We start from the raw sequence: 18738 nt of genomic DNA, 5'->3' as shown, positions 1-18738 counted from the left end.
CTAGCAGGTATGCTGAGAGACAAGAACAGAAGTGATATCACACAACAGTTTGATACAGTCTGGAGTGCACACTGACCCTCCAGACACAGCTGTTACATAGTTATACCCAATTTCGCATGTCTGGATGCTGAAAGATGAGATAAAAGGAAAATGTTTATGACTGTATACATGAACATTTCAAGGTGAAGGATATAAAACAAAGTAAGAAGCTAGAAACACTTGGGACATTGCACTTGGAAAACAAACAATAAGCTAAGAGCATTACTCCAAGGTAAAAACACATCCTCTTGGCAACCACCTTAACGACCAGTACACAGGAGGGAAAACTGAAATGGTATGATCATACATGACACAGTAAAGGCTGATGATTAGCAGCAAAATATGACCTCTTACTGACCCCAGCAGTGACAACGTGCTATATCCTGACGACCCTGGCAGTGACACTTACCGTGCTGTATCCTGACGACCCTGGCAGTGACTTACCGTGCTGTATCCTGACGACCCTGGCAGTGACTTACCGTGCTGTATCCTGACGACCCTGGCAGTGACACTTACCGTGCTGTATCCTGACGACCCTGGCAGTGACACTTACCGTGCTGTATCCTGACGACCCTGGCAGTGACACTCCGTGCTGTATCCGGACGACCCTGGCAGTGACACTCACCGTGCTGTACCCTGACGACCCTGGCAGTGACACCGTGCTGTATCCTGACGACCCTGGCTGTGAAACTTACCGTGCTATGTCCTGACGACCCTGGCAGTGACACACCGTGCTGTATCCTGACGACCCTGGCAGTGACACTTACCGTGCTGTACCCTGACGACCCTGGCAGTGACACTTACCGAACTGTATCCTGACGACCCTGGCAGTGACACTTACCGAACTGTATCCTGACGACCCTGGCAGTGACACTTACCGAACTGTATCCTGACGACCCTGGCAGTAACACTCACGGTGCTGTATCCTGACGACCCTGGCAGTGACACTCACCGTGCTGTATCCTGACGACCCTGGCAGTGACACTTACCGAACTGTATCCTGACGACCCTGGCAGTGACACTTACCGTGCTGTATCCTGACGACCCTGGCAGTGACACTTACCGTGCTGTATCCTGACGACCCTAACAGTGACACTTACCGTGCTGTATCCTGACGACCCTGGCAGTGACACTTACCGTGCTGTATCCTGACGACCCTGACAGTGACACTCACCGTGCTGTATCCTGACGACCCTGGCAGTGACATTCACAGTGCTGTATCCTGACGACCCTGGCAGTGACACTCACCGTGCTGTATCCTGACGACCCTCCACAATCTAAGGACAATGAGGAGCCCAAAGCCAGCGTGGGCGTCCTCAGAGTGGATGTAAACAATATCAAGACACAGCGCCACCGTCACCACCAAACCGTCGAACACTTCAGCCTGCAATTCAGAATAGCATTTTTTTTTTTTTCAGCCACAAGTAAAACATATTCTCTCTCAACATATTCCCACTGCCAATACACGAAGAAGAGTATATTTTCGACACACGAAGGAATACGTGGGAAGTATTCTTTCTCCTCTATCCCCAAGGTTTTCGGTGTATTATACATGACAGCTAGAGACTGAGTGTGAATTAATGTGGCGTTTTTTTGTCTGTTTTTTCCTGGCGCTACCTCGCTGAAGCGGGGGATAGCGATGCTGTTTCCTGTGTGGCGGGGTAGCGAAAGGAATAGATGAAGGCAAGCAAGTATAAATATGTAGGTGTGTATACATATGTATATGTCTATGTATATGTGTGTATGTTGATATGTATATGTATATATGCGTGTATGGGCGTTTATATATATATATATATATATATATATATATATATATATATATATATATATATATATATATATATATATATATATATATATATGGAGAGAGGTGGGTGATTATTGGTGCATATGCACCTGGGCATGAGAAGAAAGATCATGAGAGGCAAGTGTTTTGGGAGCAGCTGAATGAGTGTGTTAGTGGTTTTGATGCACGAGACCGGGTTATAGTGATGGGTGATTTGAATGCAAAGGTGAGTAATGTGGCAGTTGAGGGAATAATTGGTATACATGGGGTGTTCAGTGTTGTAAATGGAAATGGTGAAGAGCTTGTAGATTTATGTGCTGAAAAAGGACTGATGATTGGGAATACCTGGTTTAAAAAGCGAGATATACATAAGTACACTTATGTAAGTAGGAGAGATGGCCAGAGAGCGTTATTGGATTACGTGTTAATTGACAGGCGTGCGAAAGAGAGACTTTTGGATGTTAATGTGCTGAGAGGTGCAACTGGAGGGATGTCTGATCATTATCTTGTGGAGGCTAAGGTGAAGATTTGTATGGGTTTTCAGAAAAGAAGAGTGAATGTTGGGGTGAAGAAGGTGGTGAGAGTAAGTGAGCTTGGGAAGGAGACCTGTGTGAGGAAGTACCAGGAGAGACTGTGTACAGAATGGAAAAAGGTGAGAACAATGGAAGTCAGGGGAGTGGGGGAGGAATGGGATGTATTTAGGGAGTCAGTGATGGATTGCGCAAAAGATGCTTGTGGCATGAGAAGAGTGGGAGGTGGGTTGATTAGAAAGGGTAGTGAGTGGTGGGATGAAGAAGTAAGAGTATTAGTGAAAGAGAAGAGAGAGGCATTTGGACGATTTTTGCAGGGAAAAAATGCAATTGAGTGGGAGATGTATAAAAGAAAGAGACAGGAGGTCAAGAGAAAGGTGCAAGAGGTGAAAAAAAGGGCAAATGAGAGTTGGGGTGAGAGAGTGTCATTAAATTTTAGGGAGAATAAAAAGATGTTCTGGAAGGAGGTAAATAAAGTGCGTAAGACAAGGGAGCAAATGGGAACTTTAGTGAAGGGCGCAAATGGGGAGGTGATAACAAGTAGTGGTGATGTGGGAAGGAGATGGAGTGAGTATTTTGAAGGTTTGTTGAATGTGTCTGATGATAGAGTGGCAGATATAGGGTGTTTTGGTCGAGGTGGTGTGCAAAGTGAGAGGGTTAGGGAAAACGATTTGGTAAACAGAGAAGAGGTAGTGAAAGCTTTGCGAAAGATGAAAGCCGGCAAGGCAGCAGGCTTGGATGGTATTGCAGTGGAATTTATTAAAAAAGGGGGTGACTGTATTGTTGACTGGTTGGTAAGGTTATTTAATGTATGTATGACTCATGGTGAGGTGCCTGAGGATTGGCGGAATGCGTGCATAGTGCCATTGTACAAAGGAAAAGGGGATAAGAGTGAGTGCTCAAATTACAGAGGTATAAGTTTGTTGAGTATTCCTGGTAAATTGTATGGGAGGGTATTGATTGAGAGGGTGAAGGCATGTACAGAGCATCAGATTGGGGAAGAGCAGTGTGGTTTCAGAAGTGGTAGAGGATGTGTGGATCAGGTGTTTGCTTTGAAGAATGTATGTGAGAAATACTTAGAAAAGCAAATGGATTTGTATGTAGCATTTATGAATCTGGAGAAGGCATATGATAGAGTTGATAGAGATGCTCTGTGGAAGGTATTAAGAATATATGGTGTGGGAGGCAAGTTGTTAGAAGCAGTGAAAAGTTTTTATCGAGGATGTAAGGCATGTGTACGTGTAGGAAGAGAGGAAAGTGATTGGTTCTCAGTGAATGTAGGTTTGCGGCAGGGGTGTGTGATGTCTCCATGGTTGTTTAATTTGTTTATGGATGGGGTTGTTAGGGAGGTAAAGGCAAGAGTTTTGGAAAGAGGGGCAAGTATGAAGTCTGTTGGGGATGAGAGAGCTTGGGAAGTGAGTCAGTTGTTGTTCGCTGATGATACAGCGCTGGTGGCTGATTCATGTGAGAAACTGCAGAAGCTGGTGACGGAGTTTGGTAAAGTGTGTGGAAGAAGAAAGTTAAGAGTAAATGTGAATAAGAGCAAGGTCATTAGGTACAGTAGGGTTGAGGGTCAAGTAAATTGGGAGGTGAGTTTGAATGGAGAAAAACTGGAGGAAGTGAAGTGTTTTAGATATCTGGGAGTGGATCTGGCAGCGGATGGAACCATGGAAGCAGAATTGGACCATAGGGTGGGGGAGGGGGTGAAAATTCTGGGAGCCTTGAAGAATGTGTGGAAGTCGAGAACATTATCTCGGAAAGCAAAAATGGGTATGTCTGAAGGAATAGTGGTTCCAACAATGTTGTATGGTTGCGAGGCGTGGGCTATGGATAGAGTTGTGCGCAGGAGGATGGATGTGCTGGAAATGAGATGTCTGAGGACAATGTGTGGTGTGAGGTGGTTTGATCGAGTAAGTAACGTAAGGGTGAGAGAGATGTGTGGAAATAAAAAGAGCGTGGTTGAGAGAGCAGAAGAGGGTGTTTTGAAATGGTTTGGGCACATGGAGAGAATGAGTGAGGAAAGGTTGACCAAGAGGATATATGTGTCGGAGGTGGAGGGAACGAGGAGAAGAGGGAGACCAAATTGGAGGTGGAAAGATGGAGTGAAAAAGATTTTGTGTGATCGGGGCCTGAACTTGCAGGAGGGTGAAAGGAGGGCAAGGAATAGAGTGAATTGGAGCAATGTGGTATACCGGGGTTGACGTGCTGTCAGTGGATTGAATCAAGACATGTGAAGCGTCTGGGGTAAACCATGGAAAGCTGTGTAGGTATGTATATTTGCGTGTGTGGACGTATGTATATACATGTGTATGGGGGGGGGTTGGGCCATTTCTTTCGTCTGTTTCCTTGCGCTACCTCGCAAACGCGGGAGACAGCGACAAAGTATAAAAAAAAAAAATATATATATATATATATATATATATATATATATATATATATATATATATATATATATATATATATATATATATATATATGGAAAGATGGAGTGAAAAAGATTTTGTGTGATCGGGGCCTGAACATGCAGGAGGGTGAAAGGAGGGCAAGGAATAGAGTGAATTGGAGCGATGTGGTATACCGGGGTTGACGTGCTGTCAGTGGATTGAATCAAGGCATGTGAAGCGTCTGGGGTAAACCATGGAAAGCTGTGTAGGTATGTATATTTGCATGTGTGGACGTATGTATATACATGTGTATGGGGGGGATTGGGCCATTTCTTTCGTCTGTTTCCTTGCGCTACCTCGCAAACGCGGGAGACAGCGACAAAGTATAATAAAAAAAAAAAATATATATATATATATAGGTCGTCAGGATAGGGATGAAAGAATACTTCCCACGCATTCCTCACGTGTTGTAGAAGGCGACTGGAGGGGACGGGAGCGGGGAGCCCGAAATCCTCCCCTCCTTGTATTTTAACTTTCTAAAAATGGGAAACAGAAGAAGTCACGCGGGGAGTGCTTATCCTCCTCGTAAACTCAGATTGGGGTGTCTAAATGTGTGTGGATGTAACCAAGATGTGAAAAAAGGAGAGACAGGTAGTATGTTTGAGGAAAGGAACCTGGATGTTTTGGCTCTGAGTGAAACGAAGCTCAAGGGTAAAGGGGAAGAGTGGTTTGGGAATGTCTTGGGAGTAAAGTCAGGGGTTAGTGAGAGGACAAGAGCAAGGGAAGGAGTAGCAGTACTCCTGAAACAGGAGTTGTGGGAGTATGTGATAGAATGTAAGAAAGTAAATTCTCGATTAATATGGGTAAAACTGACAGTTGATGGAGAGAGATGGGTGATTATTGGTGCATATGCACTTGGGCATGAGAAGAAAGATCATGAGAGGCAAGTGTTTTGGGAGCAGCTGAATGAGTGTGTTAGTGGTTTTGATGCACAAGACGGGTTATAGTGATGGGTGATTTGAATGCAAAGGTGAGTAATGTGGCAGTTGAGGGAATAATTGGTATACATGGGGTGTTCAGTGTTGTAAATGGAAATGGTGAAGAGCTTGTAGATTTAAGTGCTGAAAAAGGACTGGTGATTGGGAATACCTGGTTTAAAAAGCGAGATATACATAAGTATACGTATGTAAGTAGGAGAGATGGCCAGAGAGCGTTATTGGATTACGTGTTAATTGACAGGCGCGCGAAAGAGAGACTTTTGGATGTTAATGTGCTGAGAGGTGCAACTGGAGGGATGTCTGATCATTATCTTGTGGAGGCTAAGGTGAAGATTTGTATGGGTTTTCAGGAAAGAAGGGTGAATGTTGGGGTGAAGAGGGTGGTAAGAGTAAGTGAGCTTGGGAAGGAGACTTGTGTGAGAAAGTACCAGGAGAGACTGAGTACAGAATGGAAAAAGGTGAGAACAATGGAAGTAAGGGGAGTGGGGGAGGAATGGGATGTATTTAAGGAATCAGTGATGGATTGCGCAAAAGATGCTTGTAGCATGAGAAGCGTGGGAGGTGGGTTGATTAGAAAGGGTAGTGAGTGGTGGGATGAAGAAGTAAGATTATTAGTGAAAGAGAAGAGAGAGGCATTTGGACGATTTTTGCAGGGAAAAAATGCAATTGAGTGGGAGATGTATAAAAGAAAGAGACAGGAGGTCAAGAGAAAGGTGCAAGAGGTGAAAAAGAGGGCAAATGAGAGTTGGGGTGAGAGAGTATCATTAAATTTTAGGGAGAATATAAAGATGTTCTGGAAGGAGGTAAATAAAGTGCGTAAGACAAGGGAGCAAATGGGAACTTCAGTGAAGGGCGTTAATGGGGAGGTGATAACAAGTAGTGGTGATGTGAGAAGGAGATGGAGTGAGTATTTTGAAGGTTTGTTGAATGTGTTTGATGATAGAGTGGCAGATATAGGGTGTTTTGGTCGAGGTGGTGTGCAAAGTGAGAGGGTTAGGGAAAATGATTTGGTAAACAGAGAAGAGGTAGTAAAAGCTTTGCGGAAGATGAAAGCCGGCAAGGCAGCAGGTTTGGATCGTGTTGCAGTGGAATCTATTAAAAAAGGGGGTGACTGTATTGTTGACTGGTTGGTAAGGTTATTTAATGTATGTATGACTCATGGTGAGGTGCCTGAGGATTGGTGGAATGCGTGCATAGTGCCATTGTACAAAGGCAAAGGGGATAAGAGTGAGTGCTCAAATTACAGAGGTGTAAGTTTGTTGAGTATTCCTGGTAAATTATATGGGAGGGTATTGATTGAGAGGGTGAAGGCATGTACAGAGCATCAGATTGGGGAAGAGCAGTGTGGTTTCAGAAGTGGTAGAGGATGTGTGGATCAGGTGTTTGCTTTGAAGAATGTATGTGAGAAATACTTAGAAAAGCAAATGGATTTGTATGTAGCATTTATGGATCTGGAGAAGGCATATGATAGAGTTGATAGAGATGCTCTGTGGAAGGTGTTAAGAATATATGGTGTGGGGGGCACGTTTTTAGAAGCAGTGAAAAGTTTTTATCGAGGATGTAAGGCATGTGTACGTGTAGGAAGAGAGGAAAGTGATTGGTTCTCAGTGAATGTAGGTTTGCGGCAGGGGTGTGTGATGTCTCTATGGTTGTTTAATTTGCTTATGGATGGGGTTGTTAGGGAGGTGAATGCAAGAGTTTTGGAAAGAGGGGCAAGTATGAAGTCTGTTGTGGATGAGAGAGCTTGGGAAGTGAGTCAGTTGTTGTTCGCTGATGATACAGCGCTGGTGGCTGATTCATGTGAGAAACTGCAGAAGCTGGTGACTGAGTTTGGTAAAGTGTGTGAAAGAAGAAAGTTAAGAGTAAATGTGAATAAGAGCAAGGTTATTAGGTACAGTAGGGTTGAGGGTCGAGTCAATTGGGAGGTAAGTTTGAATGGAGAAAAACTGGAGGAAGTAAAGTGTTTTAGATATCTGATAGTGGATCTGGCAGCGGATGGAACCATGGAAGCGGTAATGAATCATAGGGTGGGGAGGGGGCGAAAATCCTGGGAGCCTTGAAGAATGTGTGGAAGTCGAGAACATTATCTCGGAAAGCAAAAATGGCTATGTTTGAAGGAATAGTGGTTCCAACAATGTTGTATGGTTGCGAGGCGTGGGCTATGGATAGAGTTGTGCGCAGGAGGGTGGATGTGCTGGAAATGAGATGTTTGAGGACAATATGTGGTGTGAGGTGGTTTGATCGAGTAAGTAATGTAAGGGTAAGAGAAATGTGTGGAAATAAAAAGAGCGTGGTTGAGAGAGCAGAAGAGGGTGTTTTGAAATGGTTTGGGCACATGGAGAGAATGAGTGAGGAAAGATTGACCAAGAGGATATATATGTCGGAGGTGGAGGGAACGAGGAGAAGTGGGAGACCAAATTGGAGGTGGAAAGATGGAGTGAAAAAGATTTTGAGTGATCGGGGCCTGAACATGCAGGAGGGTGAAAGGCGGGCAAGGAATAGAGTGAATTGGATCGATGTGATATATCGGGGTTGACGTGCTGTCAGTGGATTGAATCAGGGCATGTGAAGCGTCTGGGGTAAACCATGGAAAGTTGTGTGGGGCCTGGATGTAGAAAGGGAGCTGTGGTTTCGGGCATTATTGCATGACAACTAGAGACTGAGTGTGAACGAATGGGGCCTTTGTTGTCCTTTCCTTGCGCTACCTCGCACACATGAGGGGGGAGGGTGATGGTATTCCATGTGTGGCGAGGTGGCGATGGGAATGAATAAAGGCAGACAGTGTGAATTGTGTGCATGGGTATATATGTATGAGTCTGTGTGTGTATATATATGTGTACATTGAGATGTATAGGTGTGTATATTTGCGTGTGTGGACGTGTATGTATATATATATATATATATATATATATATATATATATATATACATATATATATATATATATATATATATATATATATATATATATATATATATATATATATATATATATATATATATATATATGTGTGTGTGTGTGTGTGTGTGTGTGTGTGTGTGTGTGTGTGTGTATGAGAGGATGGGCCTTTCTTCGTCTGTTCCCTGGCGCTAAGTCGCTGACGCGGGAAACAACGATTAAGTATGATAAATATATATCATATATATATCATATATATATTAATCCCCTATCCCTGGGGATAGGGGATTAAGAATACTTCCCATGTATTCCCTGCGTGTCGTAGAAGGCGACTAAAAGGGGAGGGAGCGGGGGGCTGGAAATCCTCCCCTCTCGTTTTTTTTTTTTTTTTTTTTTTCCAAAAGAAGGAACAGAGGGGGCCAGGTGAGGATATTCCAAAAAAGGCCCAGTCCTCTGTTCTTAACGCTACCTCGCTAACGCGGGAAATGGCGAATAGTTTGAAAAAAAAAAAAAAATATATATGTAGAGAGAGAGAGAGAGAGAGAGAGAGAGAGAGAGAGAGAGAGAGAGAGCATACCTTGTGGGTGAAATATTCGAACTGGTATGCATATATCTTGAGGAGGATTTCCACGAAGAAGAGGCAAAGGAGGGCAAGCGAGAGGTTGTGGAGCACGATGGGAGCGAGGGAGCGTCGGGTGTTGTGGTCCAGCTCCAACAACAGCACAGCCACCACCAGCGCCGCGTCCACCAGCACCAACCCCACCACCGTCACCTGGAAACAACAACAACACAACCGATTGTAAAGCAACGCTTTCATAGTGCTGTTGTTATCCTACCTCAGACTTCATTTTTTCTTTTCTATACCTGAAAGAGAAAGGAACACACATCAGAAAAGCACATTGATGAATTGAAGTCATATGTGCGGGGGAATAAAATTTATAGGAGATAGTTTCACACAGCGCTAAGAGGATTAGAGGATAAATAAGAGGAAATTCGTACTTGTGAGGCTTCAAAGGTGTTTCTTAAACAGCGAGTGTTTAGACCAACGAAGATGGACGTCACTGATTTGAGTCCAGGTGATGATGAGACATGATGAAGTGGCGCTTCAGGTGACTGGTCGTGACAAGAAGCTATACCATACTTCACAAAAGAAGAGGGAGAGAGGGAGAATATAGGCCAAAAGGCTTCAGAATGGTCATCAAACAAGATGATTTGAGGAGGAATGACATGCACCTTCTCAGAAGCGTGAAGCTGACGATGACCTCCTGGGGATAGGGGAGACAGAATACTTCCCACGTATTCCCTGCGTGTCGTAGAAGGCGACTAAAAGGGGAGGGAACGGGGGGCTGGAAATCCTCCCCTCCTGTTTTACTTTCCAAAAGAAGGAACAGAGGAGGGGGCCAGGCGAGAATTTCTCCCCTGACGCTCAGTCGTCTGACACGACACTACCTAATATGAAAGAAAAGTAATGGTGCCTTTACTTTTTAAGTATCTACTGGTCAAGAGTTAAAGTTATTCCATTTACATTGGATGAGAAAGGGATTCACAGTAATGCTTGCCTATCAGGTGGGATATGTAGGTCAGGGTGACATACTTTTGGTGGAACGCTGAAGCATACATCAGTATGCATGTGCATAAGAATTTACATAACTGGATAGCGAATAGTGCCTGAGAACTCAACTTTACTAAAAAAAAAAAAAAAAAATGCAGACGCTCGCGCGTAGACGAACGTGGACGCTCGGGGATACAGAATAATTTCGCTCGGTAGAGGTACACTATAAATGACATCTATCTAGTGTATATGCTAGCCGGAGAACACCTATTTGAACATAGTGACAGAATGGAGTACGGAAGAGTGATGGCTTTGCCTTACACGTGTGTATATAGTCTGTGGTCATTCGAGGGACACTAATATGAACACGAAAGAGATTAGGCACTATGATAACCCATGAACAGTACTGTTTGACAGAGAAGAGATCTATGATATTAATGAATAAAAGTGGGAAAGCAATGTGGGTTTAGAGAGTTAGAAAGACTGTACGAAGAGATCCCTAATGCCAAACTTTGTTTACATGTTTTGGTCGTTTATAGTACAAAGTATCATTAAAATAGTCAAGAGCAAACCAAAAAGTGTGAGCGAGAAGAGAAATATGTGCTGTAGAATAGCCAGTTTGACACTTTATGATATCCACTGATGCACTGTAAAATGAAAGATTTGTTTGTAGCAGAGTCCATGAAGTTATAGATGACTGGAATGAAGTTATTAATCGGAAGGTATGATACGAAGAAAGATAACTACCTGAAGTATGATAGGAATAAAGATAACTACCTGAAGTATGATAGGAGGAAAGATAACTACCTGAAGTATGATAGGAATAAAGATAACTACCTGAAGTATGGTAGGAATAAAGATAACTACCTGAAGTATAGTAGGAATAAAGATAACTACCTGAATTATGATAGGAATAAAGATAACTACCTGAAGTATGGTAGGAATAAAGATAACTACCTGAAGTATGATAGGAGGAAAGATAACTACCTGAAGTATGATAGGAATAAAGATAACTACCTGAATTATGATAGGAGGAAAGATAACTACCTCAACTACGATAGGAAAAAAGCTAATTACCGGAATTAACTACGCTGAAGTTTCAGAGTGAACACAAGACGATGGTACCAGAGAGTAAAGATAATGGCAGACTGAAGGTGGGATATGGAGGATATTAACAGCCCAAATGAGGGGATGAGCTTTCATGTCTTGAGACGAAGTTTCATTGGATGAAGTCAAGATAGAGTTGGCCTGGAACTAGAGTTGCGATCCAGGATCTCCTTAAAGACACAGAGGTTCTATTGTTGTTAGAACACGGGATATGTTGATCATAAACATAAATTCAGTAGAGGTGACCATTAATTTACTTCTATTTTAATGATGTAGTGTGGACTGTTCATTATCTTATGTTGTGACTATTCATGGATAGTTGAACCAGAACGGGGAGGCAACTAGCTAGCTTTATTCTGAAGAGGATATTTTCCGTTTATGTGTGACGCAAATTATGGGTGCAATGGCCATACCGGGGCTAGGTTTCGATTAGAACTGGTGCGCTCCTGTACGGGCAATGTCTGACTCAATAGGACAGATCACCGGTGTAAGACAAGAATTTTAGTATGTTGTTCGCATCTTGGATATAGAGTTGAGGTTCTAGATAGGTTGATAATCTATAGATAGCGTCGATGTTCTAGATATGGTGCTTATAGTTTACACAGTGTTTGAGGTTCTAGATGTGATGTTGATAGGGTATAGATAGTACTGAGGTTCTTGATATGGTGTTGATAGTCCATAGATAGTCTGCATATGGTGTCTATTTTCTAATGTTGATTTTGTAGATATGGTGGCCATAGTTTATAGATAATGTTGACATTCTAGATATAGTATTGAGGTTCCAGATGTGGTATTGATCACCTATGGTGTTGAAACTCTCGATATAATGCTGAAGTTCCAAGATATGGTCATGTAAGATCATATATGGTGTACGGTTCTAGAAATGATGTAGGTTTAGGTATGGTGTTGAGGTTCTAAGTTTTTTTTTTCATACTATTCGCCATTTCCCACGTTAGCGAAGTAGCGTTAAGCACAGAGGACTGGGCCTTTGAGGGAATATCCTCACCTGGCCCCCTTCTCTGTTCCTTCTTTTGGAAAATTAAAAAAAAAAAAAAAAACGAGAGGGGAGGATTTCCAGCCCCCCGCTCCCTCCCCTTTTAGTCGCCTTCTTACGACACACAGGGAATACGTGGGAAGTATTCTTTCTCCCCTATCCCCAGGGATACCCCTGGGGATAGGTTCTAAGTATGTAATACTATTTTTAGACGAACTAAACTTAAACAAGCAGTGAAAAAAAACAAAAATTTTTTTTAGAGCGAACAAAATCCTGGATCTATGGGTAGGGCCTTCGAATTTTAGTCCAGGGAAATCATTCTTATTCTTTACACTTCATTGGTTCGTCCCCAACTCGAAAACTGCGTTCAGTTTTGGTCACCCTACCCAGAAAATGGCAGAGTGCAGGTCGAATTGCCAAAATGATTTCCAGGCAGAGGAACAAATCTTACGAGAGCAAATTAAACAACTTGAATCTATTAGCGATCTCATGAAATTATTCAAAATTATCAAAAGCTCTGATAATTTTGATCTATCAAGTTAAGACTTAAGTTGGTCTGATTTCACTCGCAGTAACGGATACAAACTCGTGGGCAAACATTTTTCCTCGAATGAGGCGAAGTACATTTACTTCAAAAGGCGTTATCATATGGAATGATTTACTAGTTCGAATGGTTGAAAGCAGTACCATAAGACGATAAACATTTCCCTTAGAGTCCACGACTTCATATCATTTTACGCCTCCATAGTCACAATAACAACTGGTGGATTCTTCTTTGAATTATCCACATACCTTCTAACTTTTCCCACACTAACTTGTACGATTCTGATATGTTCCACTATAACAAACAATCTCGAAAGGACCTAATGGTCTGATGTTATTTTGAATTTCTTTGTATTCCCTGTGTACTAACGTGAAGGGACAGTTAGGCCGGTGTGGTAATACTGTACAAAGAACAACAGTTTTGTTCATCCGTAATATTGTTGCATGAAACAGGAGCAATCATGACAGATTTATGTTACAGTCCTGTGTAAATAACATCATGAATTGTATTTAATCATTCAATACTCAAACAACCAACAGAGAAACACCAACTAGACATTACGATTAAGGCAACAAGCACCAACATGATCCCTACAGTACAGTTGTTATCATGGTATATATTTTCCATAAAACTGGTCTTACATTCAGGTATATAAGCAACATTGATCTGCGCACCCCATTATTACCGCCTCCATATCATTAGATTTTAGAACGTTGGAGCGACATAAGCCAGTCTCTAGCTAGTGTGTGGGACAGCCAGTGTAGTGGGACGTACCTGGCACGGTGTGGAGGAGAGGATGTGCTGCAGATGTTCCCTTGTGTCCCGGGGTATCCTCAGAGCTGACCCGTCGGAGGAGCTCGACCCCACGCTACCCGCGTCCTCCCTGTTCTTCTGGGTCGAGCTGGGAGGCTCCTGGATGTTGCTGACTGAGTTTGTATCTTGGCTGTTGCTGGGAGGGTCCGTGGCATGGGTGCTGCCAAGAGGTTCTGTAGCCTGGGTGCTGCTGGGAGCGTCTATAGCCTGGGTGCTGCTGGGAGCGTCTGTAGCCTGAGTGCTGCTGGGAACGTCTATGCCCCGGTCGCTGGTGGGAGAACCATTGGCTAAGATCCCACCAGAAAACCCTTCAGAAAGACTGTCAACCCGGATCAAGGTCTCCATCTGCCAAAAAACGTCACACGGTTGAATGTTGAAAATATGCACTGAATCATGACATGAGAGAAAACAAATATTATATTTGCCTGGACGGACGAAAGGCTTGTGTTTCAACTAACCTCCTCTCTGTGGATGTAAACGAAAACTTTACTCGACCATCCCAAAAAAACATCGCATTCCAAAGTCATTCTTCTTACATGTTTTATCTACATGAATGGCATATTCACCTCTCATGACGTTATCAGTCGATATGAAATATCTTTCAGGGGAGAGCTGAAAGTATGCGGATAACCTAAGAACGCAACTTTTAAAAATTAAACCTAAATGAGCTGTACTGGGGGATGCGAACAGTAACTTGGGCCTATCTTAACTCATGATAAACAGCTAAAAATAAGTTCCCAAATCACTGAAATGAATGCGCTACAGGAAGAATCAAGGGCAACTGTAGCTAAAGAAAGTTTAATTATTACCGACAAGTAAATTCTGGTGTATAAGTTGTCTTGAGTGACATATTCTTCCAAAAGTTGCTTCTGTTATAGTTACTAAAGCAACGACTCTTATTAACTCAGTCCTAAATGATGATCAATTCCGGAAGATCCTAGTTGGAAAACTCAAAAGGACACCTAGCTAGTACAGTAGAACCCAAGTTACACAATAAAATGGGTGGTCCTCTGAAATTCATTTTAAATAAGAGCCTGAATAATAAAAAGAGAATATATATTTTCAGACTGTTTTAAGATATTGATACATACAATCACGAATCACAATAAGGCTTTGTTGATGCGCGCACCGTACACTCCTCTGAATTGTCGTAAGGATATTGTTTCGTTTTCTTCTTATATCTAGAACGGAAATGAACAGCTTCAGAAATACATCTGGGTATCAAACTCTTACGTAGAACCTTATCTTCCTCATCACCAGAGAAAACTCACTGAGATCATTATAATACTGAGTCCTGACATCTGAAACTCAACATACTTAAGAATAGTACAAGAAATTGAAACTTACGTGCAAATATATGTAGGGAATGTACGCCAGACGGGATATAAAGAAGTTATGGAAGGGAAATATCTACCAAGGAAGAGTAATAGCATTCCAAGTTTGGTCCTCTATATCATTCATCTTCGATGTGTAACATTCATCTGTTGATGCCCGCAAGTCATTATTACATATCCGCCTAAGAAAACCGTAGACCACTTGAACGAATGATAAATACAATCACCATATATACCTGATACTGATTATTGAAACACCTACATGATTCTGATGTTGAAATATAATTTTTCTTGTTAGTTGTATACACCATTCTTCTAAATGTTTCATTTATGCACAAAGCCAGACCATCATAACCAACAGTTAATCTAAAGATAATGACGCTATGATTAAAATCAAGGTATACGTAAGGTAAGAGATGTACGCCTGGACTTTCAAGACACGTCCACATCCGTGGCCACCAGTCCTTGTCTATATAGTTTTTCGTACTTTACCCCTAATTCTTGTTAGGAAAGTATAACACTGGTAGAACTATAGACTTATGGTTATATACGTCAATTATAATCATATAGGTGTACTCCCAAAAACCGGCATATCCACTGATAATGGAAAATTGGATAGATTTTCAGTGCTTGTGCACAGGTGTCATTTAAACTTTCTTTTTTTTTAAGCCATGTCTGTTTCCCACACACTCTTATTAGCTGACTCGTTTTCACTCGGATATCCTCACGACACTTTGCCTAAATACGGTATATGGTCACGCAATATCTGCATGCATATTTCCTGTCACCTTGGTCACTCAAATCTCCTTTCTAATTTCTCTAAGAACGTACAAATATAATCTGCGAGACATTTCTCTACCCCACTCACCGTTGCTGCATCCCCGCCTCCACATTACACTGGCCAGCACCGCCCCTCCGCTCGAGCCTCCGCCATGGCGTCCGAAACTGGATACAGTCTCTTTCCTATGCTATTCCGTGCCTCAGTAGATATCTACCTCGTGACTCCTTTTCATAGTACTGATTTTGCATGATCTCCTGATCCATTAACATATAGGAAGAGTACTTTTATAACCGATGGAGTAATGAAGATTCGAGCAGCGAAAGAGTATCGGTATTGTTTATTATGTAATTCAATCTTCCCTTGCAATTAAGTTTTATAGTTTCTATTGTATCCAAAGTTCACCGCCATCGCTTACAAAAAGAGGAGTATATATATATATATATATATATATATATATATATATATATATATATATATATATATATATTATGTAATTCAATCTTCCCTTGAAGTTGTTTTATAATTTCTACTGTGCCCAAAATTCACTGCCAACGCTTTTTTTTTCTTCTCATTTTCCTAAGGAAGGAACAGAGAAGGGGGCCGGGTGAGGATGTTTCCTCAGAGGCCCAGTCCTCTGTTCTTAACGCTACCTCGCTGACGCGGGAAATGGTAAATGGTATGAAAGGAAGTAAAGTGTTTTAGATATCTGGGAGTGGATCTGGCAGCGGATGGAACCATGGAAGCGGAAGTGAATCATAGGGTGGGGGAGGGGGCGAAAATCCTGGGAGCCTTGAAGAATGTGTGGAAGTCGAGGACATTATCTCGGAAAGCAAAAATGGGTATGTTTGAAGGAATAGTGGTGCCAACAATGTTGTATGGTTGCGAGGCGTGGGCTATGGATAGAGTTGTGCGCAGCAGGATGGATGTGCTGGAAATGAGATGTTTGAGGACAATGTGTGGTGTGAGGTGGTTTGATCGAGTAAGTAACGTAAGGGTAAAAGTGATGTGTGGAAATAAAAAGAGCGTGGTTGGGAGAGCAGAAGAGGGTGTTTTGAAATGGTTTGGGCACATGGAGAGAATGAGTGAGGAAAGATTGACCAAGAGGATATATGTGTCGGAGGTGGAGGGAACGAGGAGAAGTGGGAGACCAAATTGGAGGTGGAAAGATGGAGTGAAAAAGATTTTGTGTGATAGGGGCCTGAACATGCAGGAGGGTGAAAGGAGGGCAAGGAATAGAGTGGATTGGATCGATGTGGTATACCGGGGTTGACGTGCTGTCAGTGGATTGAATCAGGGCATGTGAAGCGTCTGGGGTAAACCATGGAAAGCTGTGTAGGTATGTATATTTGCGTGTGTGGACATATGTCTATACATGTGTATGGGGGTGGGTTGGGCCATTTCTTTCGTCTGTTTCCTTGCGCTACCTCACATACGCGGGAAACAGCGACAAAGCAAAAAGAAAATAATAATAATAATAATATATATATATATATATATATATATATATATATATATATATATATATATATATATATATATATATATATATATTCATAATGTCTAAAGATGGCTTATAAAGTCAACAATGATATCTCAAACCAATCTTAATGTAACTACATATATCTAATTTGTAATTGCTCGAACCTGGCATTAGTTTCAATATCTATATAAGTTGAATTATTGTATCACTATAGTAGTGCTGCTGTTTTAAGTGTAAATCAACTAGGAGGAAAAAGAGCTATAGTTAGGAGTGACATGGTGAAGGCAGGTAACCTAACAAGGATTAAGCAATCTCATACAGTTATTTCCCCCTTGCACAGTATATGGCGTGATTTTAAGGAACACATTTGCAATAGAGTATGATATACATAAATATCTTTCTTATTGGTTATCTATTATTGCAAACACAGGAGTGCCATATAATTTTTGTTTCATATTTTCAATCGTTGTTGTTCTAAAATATAATTGATTACTCAATATCTTTAACTTCTCTTTCATTCAAAACTTTATCTTATTTCTATTCATGCTTATGATAATGGCTTATAGTCATTCCCTTCTCATTGACTGTCTTTTATTCTTCTCTTTCTCCAGTTCAATTTTTGTTTATTTCACAATTCACATTACAACTCCTCTGGCATTCATCTTGTCCAGTCTACATCACCATGTTCTCTTGATATTCATTCCATTCCCAACATGAATTTCATTTGTCTGTTTGCTCTGTATTAGCATTATTAGCTTTGATTGTGTCCTTTTTCTTTACAGAGTGATATGCACTGGTCCTGTCGGAACCAAAGTTTCCTGCAGATATTTATTGATTTCGTAGATCATTTTCCTTATTACTTCTTTTAGTTGACGTGGATAATTTTCTCATTGAATAATAGTTTTACTATAGATAACATAACACCTATATTCTGTATACTTTTCTTGCATTTTGCTCCCCACTAACAACTTTCTATGGTCGGTTTTGTGTTCGGTCTGAGCTGGTTGGGTGGGTATGGTTGGTGTGGGACCATTGTACCAGACACAGCTTGGTCAACGATGGATTGTATTGGCTCTTGTGCTGGCATACACCACTTAGAAGTCTGATGCCTGGTTCTCTCTCTCTCGATTTTAATAATCATAGATACGGTGAACTTCCCTTCTAAGAATAGACCTTAAAACTGGACTAAGTACGCATAACACTGCTCATTATGTGAGCTCGTGGGCGTAGGTGTTGTGTTGTGTCTGTGTCAGTCCAGTAAGATGATTCTTTGTGCTTACATATACTTACCATTCCTGGTAGTGCACATTTATCCTGTCATTTACATCACTATCCCTGAGCAGCCGCTACTTTTGTTCTTTTATCCGCGTGCATCTTGCTATTCTTGTCCATATAGTACTATCGGTACACAACGGGTTTAGCTTTTTATGGTCCCCCCTGTGTCTTATAATAACTTTGTTGTTTTCTCTAGCTCTGCTGTGGGAAAATTTCTGTG

The 18738-nt window shown here is 41.7% G+C and overlaps 1 protein-coding gene across 1 annotated transcript; it reads right to left on the bottom strand.

Moving 5' to 3' along the window:
- On the bottom strand, nucleotides 1-15928 carry LOC139750051 (uncharacterized). The gene is made up of 6 exons (XM_071664390.1): nucleotides 15851-15928; nucleotides 13610-13993; nucleotides 9216-9410; nucleotides 1288-1423; nucleotides 519-717; nucleotides 1-127 (listed from the first exon to the last, which is right to left on the bottom strand). Exons 2-6 carry the CDS (start codon nucleotides 13991-13993, stop codon nucleotides 1-3), a joined length of 1041 nt encoding a protein of 346 aa, XP_071520491.1. The 5' UTR covers nucleotides 15851-15928.
- Between the last annotated feature and the right edge of the window lie 2810 nt (nucleotides 15929-18738).

The sequence above is a fragment of the Panulirus ornatus genome, chromosome 9 (genome assembly GCF_036320965.1).
Source record: "Panulirus ornatus isolate Po-2019 chromosome 9, ASM3632096v1, whole genome shotgun sequence".
Taxonomy (NCBI): Eukaryota; Metazoa; Arthropoda; class Malacostraca; order Decapoda; family Palinuridae; genus Panulirus; species Panulirus ornatus.
This window is presented reverse-complemented; position numbering and strand designations above follow the sequence as displayed.